Source organism: Lepeophtheirus salmonis, chromosome 3 (assembly GCF_016086655.4).
Source record: "Lepeophtheirus salmonis chromosome 3, UVic_Lsal_1.4, whole genome shotgun sequence".
Lineage (NCBI taxonomy): Eukaryota > Metazoa > Arthropoda > Copepoda > Siphonostomatoida > Caligidae > Lepeophtheirus > Lepeophtheirus salmonis.
Window position 1 is genome coordinate 32768826 of NC_052133.2, and position 14062 is coordinate 32782887.

The window sequence follows — 14062 nt, forward strand, 5'->3', positions numbered from 1 at the left end:
TGACCTATTAGACCATGTTTTCTTCGTATAACAAGAGGCATTTTCTAACGTAATAAATCACAAATACATATTTGTAGTGATTTAACAATCAAATAATCTTATACAAAAAAAAAAAAAAAATCAGGAAAAGAAGAAATGTATAATTTATTTTTTTCATAGACAAATTTTGGTCAATTATAGGCTTTAAATTCAAATTTCTGGGATGATCATTCAAGATTGCTTTAGTGTCGACGGGCAATAGTTTTAAAAATAGAGGATACTTTGAAATTGAAATTATCATGTCTTGATGGATATAGTTGAATGGATTATGAATGAATATGTTCATATTAGGATTTGGAAAATATAATCAATTAAAGTGACGATTCACTCTCTCTCTATTGTATGCTTACCGACTTTCAAAACCACAAATGACATATGGATCACACATACTATGTATATTTAGAATGTGCTTTGTATCCTTTCGCTCCTCCCCAGCTGGTTTCTCTGCAATCTGTGCGGTTAATCAATTTGTTAAAGAAGGGCCTATTAAGCATATATATATATATATAGAGAGAGAGAGTAGTGCAGAATTAGGGATCCATTAACTTCAACTTCATTAAATTAAAAATTTTGTATCTGGAGATGTCCTTCTCCAAGTGAAAAATATTGCGATAGTCTTTTGTCACAAAAATTATTGAGTGCAAGAATGGTGCAAGGACAATTTTGAGCAGTTGCGTCGTTGTTCGTTCCAATAGATAGAGCAAAGATATGGTGTGTAATTTGTTTTTTTAATTTTCACTACATATATTTTGAATTTGTTTAATTATAACTCACCTCCAAATTCACCTGATTTTTAGTAAAGACTCCTTGATGGCAAATACGGAATATTCCAGATGACTTTATGCATATCAGATGCAATTCAATAAGTTGGCGTTTCCCCCAGGTTGTTCAAAACTAGGGCAAGTACATGGAGGGGTATATGGGTCAATTGTATGTGAACGTTAAACCTTCATAAAAGTATTAATAGAGTCAAAACTGATCATACGGCCATTTGGTATAAGAGATCACTAGAGTTGATAGCTTTGTAATGAAAAGAATAATGTGGGGAGAAGGCTAGAGTGAGTAATTTGGTGCACCTGAATCAAACCACTTGTAAATATCATCTACCTGCAATATGAAACTGGAAACAAAAATGGATTACAGCTATAAAGACCTTCTACATCTAAAACAGCTTAAGTGCAGGGAAAATATTGCTATTATATTTAAATTCATATATTTTATTATTTCATATATTATTATGGGTTTTTTTAATGACATATTAAATCAAAGATAGACAATAATGCATACTTCAGAGGGAGAAGTTAACACCATGACGACCGATTAAATAATGAACAAAAAAGAAAAAAGAAACACACTCAACAACTGTATTTCCTTTTCTAAATATCAAAAAGTAGTTATTTGATTACAAACTACTGCACTAAGCTGTCACCTTTTCAGTTGCCTTTGCCTGGCATCTTAATAGTGGCTTGATTATACATATTCTATTAAAAACCATAGCATGTGAGTAATTTTTGTTAATCAAACACTTAATTCAGGATCATCGTGTACATATTACATATGTGTGTGTCCAATTTATAAGGACTTCCCTTTACAAATTATAAAAGGGCATGAAAATCCTTTGATAAAACGGATGTACAAAGATATCTACATACCTATGAGGTGCATATTATGCATTTATCAACCATCTGACGACTACATAACATAGTATAGAAAAGACGTGAAGTGCGTCGTTGTTCGTTCCAATAGATAGAGCAAAGATATGGTGTGTAATTTGTATTTTAATTTTCACTACATATATCTTGAATTTGTTTAATTATAACTCACATTAAATCAGTCGTACTCAAACTTTCTACAGTGTCTAGAGCATCTGAGAAAATATTAAGATTTTTAAATACCATACTGAATATGCAATAAGAGAGGCCATACAATAGATAAGTTAGCTAGCTATTTATGACGTTCATTCAGTAATCCATTAGAGCTGTGATTCCTTAACTTTTCATTATTGTGGACCCTACACTATTTTTTTAAGTCTTCCGCCATGAATATTATGATCAAAAAAATGTTTTATTTGTGTATTATTTATGTAATCTTTTGCAGAGCCTGTGACGATGCACAAGGGGTCTGAGAGTTAAACCACTGGACTAGAGGAAGCTTGCGTACCACAGTTTGAGAACGACTGACTAAATCTTTACTTAAATATTAGATTATATGTATTTTTAACTTCTTGGAATCTTTAAGGGGAATAAGTCCAATTATATTTCAGTATGTTGATTCCCAGAACTGTTCATGAATATTTTTTTTTCGGATGGAACTTTTAGTCTCAAACTTGCAGTTTGGATAATGCAAAGCTATAAACCAAGTTATTATATAAAGATTACCTGATTAATATTGGTACAAATATAGCTGGCTAGGCGTCAACTTATTTGTCCACTAGAGGCATTGTGATTTCCATGAATATTATTCTTTGACTGACTAGGCAACATCCATGAATTAACTCTTTCAATTTGAGTAACAAGGAAGAATCAGGAAAGGTAAGGAAAAGTTCCATACGTTAGGAGACAAAATGATGAAGTTACTTCATTTGTGTGGTATCTCAAAAGTGGCATACGAGGAGATAAAAAAGTTTTCACGTAGCCAAAGAAATCTCTTCAAGCTAAAAGTACTTCTTAAGCTTCACTACTTTTTTTATAGATTTGGGAAAATGATACTTACATACGACCGGAGTTTGTCATGTCCTTAGCTCATCATGAGTCATTATCACTAATTATAAAAGTAAATATCATGGTGCTGAAATAATTTTATATATATATGGGAGGATTTAACAATTTCCAATTCTTTCATTGCGCGAATTAATGTGTCTTACTTCCTGCGCAATCCAATGGATTGATAGTATAATTTTTTGATAGAATCTCAAAACTCGAGTCATGTTCAAATCGAAGCCTTTCAACTTCTGAGTTTAAATGGAATTAACTGGGAACTTTTTCACTTCATATCCGAATCCTCAAACATTATAGTGTATGTCCTGCTGATTCCTTTCTAGCTGCTCTGGGCCTGTATCTCAATGTAATATTTTTTATGCAGAAAGAGACGACGATTTGCGTATGATTAAAGGAATCGTTGCGCAATTGTTGTTGCATGTATTTGATATGAATTGTACTTTGCATAGGTAGGGCAAGTATATGTATACACATTTATAAAATGCACACACCTATAATTACATCGGCCATTGTCATCGTCATTAGTTAGGGGGCAGGAAGAAGGAAGCAGTCGATATTGATAGGAGCAACAGCTTCCTATCATTCTTTCATTAGTTGCTTGTAGAGATGTGAAAACAAGTGCATTTTTAAGGGTGCGAGGATACAATTGTTGAAGTTAAGAGGAGTTAATTATACGTTCATTTTCTCATTAATAGTTATAAATAACGAACCAGAAGTCTTTCAAATTTCTTGCAAATTTGAGTATCATGAATCATGTAAGGAATTAGCAAAGACTTAGGATATGACTTTGTTACGTATATCGTCCCTACTAAGGGAATATAGGTGTTTTGGCAATAAAACCTACGTAAAATTTAAAAATTATGTAGAGTTTTTTACATTGTTACATAATAAGAGTGAGGGGGGGGGGCCCTACGTAATTTCTAAGAATGGGTCTTTTCATTATATCCCCAGCCTTGAGTTGAGTTCTATGTAAGAAGTGGTGTTTCTTTTGCTTGGATATATTACTGACAATAGCTAATTATTCTTTTGTGTCGTGTTCAGGAATACATCTTGAATAAGCAGATTGTACAAGTTACAATTTGTACGTCTTATAATGCCTTATCAAATGGGGCATGAACGTTCTTTTCTTATTAGTATTTCGTTTACATCTACCAGAGTATAGTTGTTCCATCTTGCGGTTATTATTGTTTATATACAGCTAATGTACATATTTATTTGTTTATTACGACAATTTAGTGTATATCCGCCAACTAGTGGTTATAACTTTTTTTTTTAAATATAGATTTTCTCATTCCCTATCCCAACATCAGTCATTTTAATTACCAACTATACATTAGTGCCATCATTTTGTTTAGATCTCTCAAAATTACTTGGTTACAAAGTATTTACGTGTAAATAACTGTGGCTATTTGTAGTTTATGAAGTTCCAAATGTGGCTGTCAAAACAAAAGCAAGCAAGAATTATGTTTTCTTAAAATTCAATGTAGATTACGCTTCTATTCTTTGACAAATTCTGTTCATTTCTATCAACAAATTATTCATATTAACTCCTTGGATGTGTTGGAAATTGATTGTAGCAATTAAATGATAAGAAATGTATAGATTTCATTTCAAAGGGGCCGATGTCAATATTGGGCCTTAAATCAAATAAGGGTTTTTAACTATAGCAAAAAGTATTAGGTATCTTAACTGATCCCACAAATTTGAATACAAAGCCTATAATTGACTCAAATTTGTATATGAAGTATTGACCTTTATGTTCATATGAAGTAAAAAAATAAATTTGAATTTTCTCCTTTTCTTGATTTTGGTCCAAATTCTTTTTGTGTATTACGACAACTTTAGTACATCTGCACCATGTTGCATCATAGATGTGTGTTTTTTTCAATTTTGAGGAGGGGGGAGGGTTATAAGGACTTTTCTATTGGTTCGTTATATAATGTAGACATCAATACACTTACAATTGAAGAAATCATAAATAAAAAAGATTCTGACAGAGAATGATAATGGAATGTTGCACATATTTCACTTTATTTCATTCTGTTATGTTCTTTGTGTTTATGATTATTTATTCTTTATATTAAGAGAAAATAACATTTAATATATAAAAAAATAACAATAATTTAGAAAAATGAGAGAGGAAATAATACTATATGAAATATGAAAAAATAATTCCATTTAATTTCCATATATATAAAGCATCAGCTTCCATGGGATTTCATTTTAAATGCTCTTTGATTTATGATTTGTTTTCTCTCTCAAACTTTTTAACAATATGGATATATATTTAATGTATGGTTGTCTGCGGCTAATGGCGTTTCTATATTTATTTTCAAATGAATATCCATAAATGTGTGAAGGTATTTAATCAAATATAATATTACAGTTATAAAAAATATGAGTTGGTAGACACTGTGAGTTACACCATGCATTAGAACAGTGTTTCTAAAACTTTTCAAAATAAAATGTTCAAAAATAATCAATATGTACACTAACGAATATATATATGTATATGTGATGAAAATTGGGTGTATTTTTTAGCCTGCGTGTTGTCTTTTTTTTGGAGTTGGCAAATTGAAGAGTGAATTTTCTTTTCTTAAGCTGTTGTCATTATTTTATAATTTCTGAGGAGTGAACTTCCGTTTCTACTAGATTCAATTATATTCAAAGCCTGATTGAACATTTGTGCATGCTCATGAAAGACAGAGAGTAACCTTGAAGATTTATTGCAGAGTGATCATTATAAGTCGTTGTTGGACTCAGAGTAGAATTGAGGATCGACATTTGAGTAATTATTGACGATTGTTTATTTCCGTTCCCGCTTCGTAACAGCTGCTTTTTACTGATACAATGAAACATCATGGCAGCTAACCTACTCTCCTCCAAAATATTCTTCAAATTGTCATGTTTACGTTGTTGATTTTACCTTTGATTTTTTCAACATGCACAAAATAGTTCCAATTATCATCACTGGATATTATTTTTTACACTTTATATGAAGTCCCATATTCTTTTCTTTTTTAATATGACGTGCTGAGCTATGAATACCCATGCTTGCTTGGAAAAATGAGTTATCCACAGACAGACATACAAACAAGACACACTTACTGTGGATTAATATAAATAACAGTATATATTTTGATACCTTACTATTCTACGGGGTGTTCAGTTTGAGAAAGACAGTCACAACTTTGTATTTTCCCTTTTTTTAAAGAATTTTATCGCTGAAATATCAATTACTCCATTCTAAATATTCATCAACTATGTGTGCTACAGCATAATTTGACTGAATTTAATATCAAAATATATCCCTGACAAGGGGGGGGGGGAATAAGTTGGTACTAATATTTAAGGCTTCTTTGGAGGAAAGAGGAGAGAAATACTGTTAGGCATATAATTCACATTTTTATTACTTCATAAGTATTTTGAAAATATTTTTTTTTTCAAAATTTGACAAAACCATGGTTTTTGGAATGTCATGAAGTACATTAGCCAAGAATTGACTATTGCTGCATCCACAAAATGGTATAATATCCTTTTCACATCTATTTTTATTCTGTACAGAGCCACAAGCATTTCATTTAGGTCAACACCACCCAAGTTCGGTTTGTATTCTTTCACGATTGTAGGAACAGGAAAATTTATATGCTTTTTTTCAGCTACTTGCCATAGCTTCACAGTACATCCTTGATTATTACCCACATAAGCAGATGCAATAGTTACAGGCTTATTGTTTTACCATTCGATGATGGTATATTGTTTTTTGTTTTTTCGGATCGAATATCACAGCTTCTTCTACCATCTTTCTTTAGAATAGCATTCACTTTTCAAACTACAGCCAGGTAATCTATTACTTCTTACTGTCCCTCTACCGTACATTTCAATCTCTTTGAGAGCACAGAGTATACTGTGAGATTATAAGTAATTATCTTTGTGAAGCTTGAAGTTTTGATTTTTTGGAAGTTTACTAACCAGCCTTGTGACAATATCTCCAACTATGTACTATGAGACACTGTAGTTATTTTTCCTACATATTGTTCAAAGTCATATAGGATGCCACTTGTACTACTTCTAGCACAAAATTTAAATTTATGAGGTGTATTTCCTATATTTTGCTTCAATGAGTTACATTGCTAGAAGTGTATCATCATTTTATCCACTGAATTACGTTCTTCTTGTTCAATTTTGCCAAAGTTATTGTTGAGAGTCAATGAATGGTCTAACTTTGAAAAGTTTATAATTCTGGTAATCTTCTCTGGCTCTTATATTGTCATTATTGTTTGGATGAAGAAAACTTATTAGTTGTTCAAATCGACTACGTGGCAAAAAATACTAGTAATCAGTGATGAGAGCAAATTTATGAATATTTATAACTAGTTTCAAAAGACTCCCCATAACTAATATACAAATAGGATTTCACTGAAAATCATTATAAAATCCCATTGATCCCATATCAATGCTACTTAAAAATCTAGACCATAGAAGATTGATATTCTGAGCAAACCTGAAATTCTAGTATCATCTATAGGATGTTTACATTCAATTATAATAAATAAATATACCAATATTCTGTTTACCTTGTTAGTTATCTGCGGATGTAAGCAGAGCAGTGTCTCTCAAGATCACTTCATGTGCAACTGATCAGCTATGACAGAAGCATAGCACACACCTCACAACAAAACTGGTTCAAAATGTCACTGTTGCAATGCCATGTACCTATGGGAATGCTAACTAGACCCATCGAAATATTCAATACGCCAGAAATCGAATTTGAAGTTGTTGATACCCTATTGCATTGTTGGGAAAGAAAGGGTTAAAAATGAGAATTAATTTATTACACAAGTTTGACATATACAATTCATTTAGAAATTTTACAAAAAAAAAAATAATGTGAAAAGTTTTTTTATAAAAGATAACTTTTGTTAAAAAAATTAAGAATATAATTCCATTAAATTCATCGGAAAATTGCCCAATCTGACATCAGTGGATTCTACTCTCTACAAATTGGGATTTAAATATGTCTTTTAGAAATCAAATCACTTTATATGGCTCTATTTAGATTATAAAAAAATTGGATAACGGAGTTATAAACTGCTCTCTTATTTTGTTTACGTGTAGCGATTTTTCTAATATATATATTATATGTAAATACTGATAATATGTTGACTACAACATCATCTTCTACGTAATATACATGTATTATGTTCATTTGCTTTTTGTTTCATTATATAATTATAGTATATAATATTACCTCATTATTTCAGTCAATTTACTCCACTAAATTATTAATTATATTTGTGAAATAAATAAATATTTATTTGAACATTTATTGTAGGACTAATAGCCCTGGAAGATATGTATCAGTGAATTATTCTGCTATTATGTATAAATAAATAAACTATATATGCATACAAACGAATATTTATAAATAATTGTATGAAAATCTCATTTAAATTATGAATTTATATACATATATATTGTATTATTTTAATAGATTCATATCAAAAAGACGGCAGAGCACATTCTATACATGTACCAGTACTGTAATATAAACTATAAATCAAGTTACTTAAATACAAATACATGCAAATTGCTTGAATGAATATAACATTAACGCATATCTACATAAAAACAAACAAATCCCCATTTCCATTATAAGTATCTGTCTGAACGTGTATTTACGTATAAGAAATTGGTAGTATGTAGTGTTGTTTGGAATATGGTTACTATAGTGGCAACGGAATACTCAATCATTTAAAATGGTAAATTGATTTATAGAATCGGTACTCTTCTTCTTTTTTAAAATATGGATTAGTTTTTTTTTTTGTGTGTAAATGACATAGACTTTTTTTCTGCTAGGTACAAAAAATTTACATTGCCCAAACTTTGAGGTCTCTTTGGCCGTTTTTAGTATAATACTATGCATTTTTGCGGTCGAAATTGGCCATTTTTTGGCAACGGTATGTAAAAAAAAAGGAAACGAAAAGGATCGTGAAAAACCTGATAAATTGCAGTCCAAGTAAAAATCCTGCGGACGTTTCTTTAACTTCATGAGAATTTTACACTTAATAACAATGAAAAAAAAAAAAAAAAATGTTGAAAAAGTATCGTAACCGGCACAAAAATGTTGGTATCTTGACAACATTTGTAGTGATGAGATTGGTTTTGGTCTGAAATATAAAAGGAGCCCGTTTTTTATTTAAAAAAAAAAAAAAAAAAAAAAAAACTCTAAAGTTTGAAATTTAATTCAATTTTAACTTTTTCCTATGCCCCTTATTGTAAAACACGCCCTGTCCCGATCCCTTAAAATTTTGCTTGTGTCACCTGGTATCGATATCCTTAGCTGTTTTGCCCTAATTTTATTCATCAAGACCAAAGCAACTTGATTATAGTTTTCTAATTCTATAAAATAATATACATTTTTCTCTTGGAGTTGTTTTGATCTCGGTTAGGATAGTTTTGACCTGGGGATAGCAACTAGAATCAACATCTGTGCATTTTATCACAAATTATTTCAATGTTTCATCAATTTTTGAAAATAGGAGATCAAAAAACTCCATGATATCTATAATTTTAAAACCTATGGATTTATTATTTGATTTACATTTTTGATCAGTTATTCGTGATCCACCTGTTGAGAATCATTGATTTGTATCATAACTTTAGTTTATTCAAAGAATCTTATTATATTTATATATAACAATGCGGATTAGCTGTTAGATTTATATGTAACATTGTATTATAACTTTATTATGTTTTTTTACTTATATAATTATATATCTCCACTTTTCACTTTGTTATATGGTTCATTAATTTGCATTTTCAGGATCTACGCTCGTCCAATCCCCACAACTTCATTCCCAGCTCCAATGCTCCCTCATCGTCGGTCTCTTCTACATCTCCATCATCCAAACGTAAATTAGAGGATATACCCAATGATCTTTCCAAATCTGATGTCAAAAAGGTAATTCATGCTTTATATTTGTGTTAAAAAAATATAGTCTCATTTTTGTGCGTATTCATTGAATACTTGACGAACCAATGTCTTTCTTTTTTCGCGACATGATAGTATCTACGTAACATCAGCATTCATTTGGTATCAGCTATTGATTTTTCTACTTTAAATGGCGTCATCCATATAAAATGAAAATTTATTTCTTTTTTTTTTTGGTCATCAACAGAAACGAAAAATTAATTATCTACCTAAATGCAATAGTAAAGTGTTGCAATTTATGTATTAAACTTTTTTTTTATTTCGCTATAATTTTTTACTATAGTCAAACATTTTTATTAATTAAAATATAAATTATTGTTACTAGTCTGTAATAAACTCGAGCTTTAGGTAAATATTTTTTTATATATTAAGTTGTTGAACTGCATTTTAGCTGTTTAACTTACTTCAAAAGAAGGCTGCCAATTCATTTGGACTGCCCGCATTCTTCTTCTAGTACTGTATATATCCATATATATATATAATTTTATGAACTTGTTTTTGTTGCTTCCGAATTAAATTTAGTAAAGTTGCAAATATTTCTACAACTAAATAAAGAGGAGTTGAAAAGAGCTAATGTTATTTTCTTATTATCAATTATTATAATATTATTATCTTCTTTGTTTTTATTTTTGAAGAAAGAAAGTTTGTGATATACAATGTCACGTTATTTCAACTATATTTGGAAATAATTAATAATTATGTATTAAGATAACAATTTGAAATCAGTCATTTTTTGTTGTATTGATAACAATTATCGATTTTTTAAAAATTTATAATTCATATTGATAATATTTGTACACATAGATTTAAAAAAATATAAAATATTAGGAACATTTGCGTTCCTAAAAACATAAATGCACATTTTAGTTTCAAATTAGACTACCTAACCAAGACTTAACAAAATTGAAAGTATCAAAAGAATAATTCACGAATCAAAAGACTTCATTTATATAATAATATAAAACTAGTGTACAACTCTTTAATTTAGCACGTTAAATTAAATTGAAAGATTTTTACACCATTGACTAGCTTTGAAGGGATGAAAGCTTTGACATTTAACAGAGTAAATGCATTGTTCCAGCTTTTTGGGATGTTTTCCTCGATGAAACACAAACTAAAATTGTGGCTTAAATTTCCCTAATGCTGTGCTCTGTCATATCCATGCTCAATGACAAGAACATTTGAAGTATTGCCATGAAAGGACATCCAACGAATGAATGCTGAAGACTATTATAGAGCTGCGAATCATCGTTGACAGGGCTATTGAAAAAGAGGCACCCTGTTGATATCTGGAATGGTTATGTAAATGTATTCCCTTCCCCTAAGCATGGATTTCCTTACTCTTATTAGCCTCGGGTAGCTCTAAAGCTTTTACAAATCTTTCGCACACTCTGGACGCCTCCTCACATATGAAGGTTAAACTGTCATTTTCAAGTGTCTAGGGCTGGGTTGTGGATGTTTTCTTCCAGATGTCCTCAGGGGAATATAAAACTTTCCTTCATTTAATTTGGAGTCAGACTTTAGATGATGTTCATGTTGTATTTATTAAATTGCAATTCTGATTAAAAAATAGGTAAATGCTTACTTTAAATAAGGGTATGGTCTTGTATTTCTTCTTTCCCTACTCCCTGTTTTTTCATTAACAACAAATATTGTTTGTTGAAATTCTTTTGTTGACTTTATTGTTATCAAATTTTGGAAATGAGGTTATCTTTAGAAAATAAATATTTACTTTTATGATATATTTATATATCTTATATGATGTATACTGTACTACGTACAAACTGAGGAAGAAATGTATGTACATAATATTATTATAGAGAAGTTGAGTGTTTTCCCCTTAGATTTCTTCTTGAGGTTTATTTATTTATCCATCATCCATGGATCTTTTTGTGTGTCTACATAGAGCCAAATGTACAGTATTCTACATACAACATGAATGCCCATGAATAATGTTGTTAAAAATCCCTGCTTGCCGGTAGTGATGTGACAGTCCTTATTTATTCAGTCTAGTCCAGTTCTCTCCTCAATGGCTAATGCATAATATTAATGGCTTTGGAAAGTAGAAAAACAGCACTAGACTTATTTTAGTCATATTTTCTACAACTTTACTCATTGTGCCCTTTCATCAGTTTTATTTAACTATCGAATAGCGTTGCCCTTATTTCCTTTATCTAATTGATAGTAGAGTGACCATTAGTTATGTCAGTTCGTTCACATGGATATTTTATAAGGGATTCATTTGATAGAGCAGTATGTGATCATTGTTTAATTATGAACACAGAGCTTCTCAAAACAATATACTAACTGCGTATGTCTCAATTGAGATAACTATTGCTTTGTTTTTGAACTCATATAGTTGTCATTTAAGATTCTTAAATATGTACACAAAGCAAGTTATAATGATTTTCCTCAGAATGGAACTTGAATGGCATTTGTAATTTTTGACAAATTATTGTTCATTTCTATCAACTAATTTTTCTGCTTATTCATTTGGAGATACTCCAAAAATTCGAAATACGGGGCCAAATTATACCTTATAAATCAAATGAGGGTTCTAAACTATAGCTAACATTCTTCGGTATCTCATCCTAAGAATTGGAATAAACAGCCTATAATTGATTCAAATATGTCTATGAAATATTGAATACTTTATGAGGTAATTGTTCTTTATTTGAAGGACTTTGCTTCTCTATTCTTTCAGAAATCTCAAATTTTATGTAATTCAATATTGAATAAATGAAATATATGCAGTAAATATTTTACATAATCCTTATATTTACTCCATTAAATATGGGTGTTATGTCAAAATTTGTATTTTTGATTCTACTGTGAACGAAATAACAAAAAAAGTATCGATCTGACCTCGGTTTATATCCTGGAAGTTTAATATATTCAATAGTTGATTTGATATTTATAATTAACTATAAAAATTAATCTTATGAATATTTAATTTGGCACAAAATGAATTTAAATGGCAGTATACATACATATGTGGGCCGTTAACATCAAAGCAAGCTCAAATTATTTGTCTCAAAATTGAGTGTAGATTATACATTTGTAATCTTCAACAAATTAAAAATTGATGGCCATAATAAAAGAATAATAGATTTTATTTGAAAAGCCATATTGGGGCCACTACAGGCCTCTTAAATGAAATAAAGGTTTGTAACTAAACTTAAAATTCTTGAGAGGCTTAACTATACCTCAACTTTGAATACAAAACCTATAATTGACTCAACTTTTGAAATAACGGGATGCATATAATGTAATATGAAGTAAAAAATGAATTCGGATGAATTTCTTCAAATTTATATTTTGTTCAAGATTTTTTTTTATCTTGACACACCACATATATAAATAGATCCCTCCTATTTTTTCTTACTTTCAATATTGAGTATCTTTCCAATATGAATGTATCGTTATATAATATTTGCGTCATAGAAATATCTTTCATCTTTCAATATGTACTGATTCAGTCATTTTCAAATGTGCTTAACAAAGTTTTTACTTGTTACGTAAAACAAAATAAATTTGAATAGTATTAGATAAGTTATCCTCAGTTTCTAACATATTATCTGGCTGATTCATAACTGAATATGAGTATTTCCGTGAGCATATTCTACAAATAAAAGTATTAACAGTCAAATAGTCCATATTTTTATACATAGATTGCAAAATGTTGATGGTCATATCCGAAATAAATATAGAATCTCCATAAGTAGCTAAGAGTTAAATGTATGAGAGATATTGATCGTTCCTAAGTCCGGACTCTGAAAAAAGTTGGTTTAATATTGAAGACAAAGACCAACGCAACAGGAATATTTCAAAAAAAAAAAAAACAGACTCAAAGTTTAACAACACATATTTCGAGTTTTAATTTGAAGATTTCTTTAATAAAATTTGTCTTTTACTTACAAAAAAAGAATAAAATGTCATTAATTTGTAGCACTGACAGTCTCAATCACTCCTGTATATCAGAATTTGTGTTTTGGTCAAGATTACCTTACTGGTGACCATGACAAGATTTTGAGACCACTATAAAAAATATGTTGTTCCTTTTGTGAAAAGAAAACCTTAATCTGGGTTCTTTGGTTTTTGGCATTGACACCTAGATCTTCAAAAATATATTTTGAGACTGGGACTAGTCAGTCGTAATTTTGATTAATTTTGATTTTGTCAAAATCATCAAAATATGTCAATCAGATGTATTTTTTTATTTAACGTACAATTTATTAATTTTTGAAATGTTTTGATTCAATCTTGACAAACTTTTTTTGCTTGGTTAGTTAGCGTCCCATCCCCCTGAATC

At 29.8% G+C, this 14062-nt stretch overlaps 2 protein-coding genes across 8 annotated transcripts in view; one reads left to right on the forward strand and one right to left on the reverse strand.

Moving 5' to 3' along the window:
• The window catches only part of LOC121114953 (pseudouridylate synthase RPUSD2), a 157337-nt gene that overhangs the window by 85832 nt on the left and 57443 nt on the right, over positions 1–14062 (forward strand). For 4 of the 7 annotated variants that reach the window (XM_040709081.2, XM_071887360.1, XM_040709082.2 and 1 more), the window contains one exon: positions 9583–9720. In XM_040709081.2, the coding sequence (XP_040565015.1) occupies positions 9583–9720 (138 nt within the window). Of the gene's footprint in view, positions 1–3304; positions 3512–9582; positions 9721–14062 lie in introns of those variants that run through there. The other 3 variants (XM_071887363.1, XM_040709083.2, XM_071887362.1) reach the window with 3 other exon arrangements.
• LOC139905029 (uncharacterized) lies at positions 6101–7278 on the reverse strand. Its single transcript, XM_071887470.1, has 3 exons — positions 7261–7278; positions 6760–6889; positions 6101–6493 (listed from the first exon to the last, which is right to left on the reverse strand). Exons 1-3 carry the CDS (start codon positions 7276–7278, stop codon positions 6171–6173), a joined length of 471 nt encoding a protein of 156 aa, XP_071743571.1. The 3' UTR covers positions 6101–6170.

What these genes read in the sequence shown, in the direction of transcription:
- LOC139905029 (XM_071887470.1), bottom strand. An exon ending in AATAACTACAGTGTCTCATA is followed by an intron (nt 6,494 to 6,759) that starts GTACATAGTTGG and finishes TCATCGAATGGT; the next exon opens with AAAACAATAAGCCTGTAACT.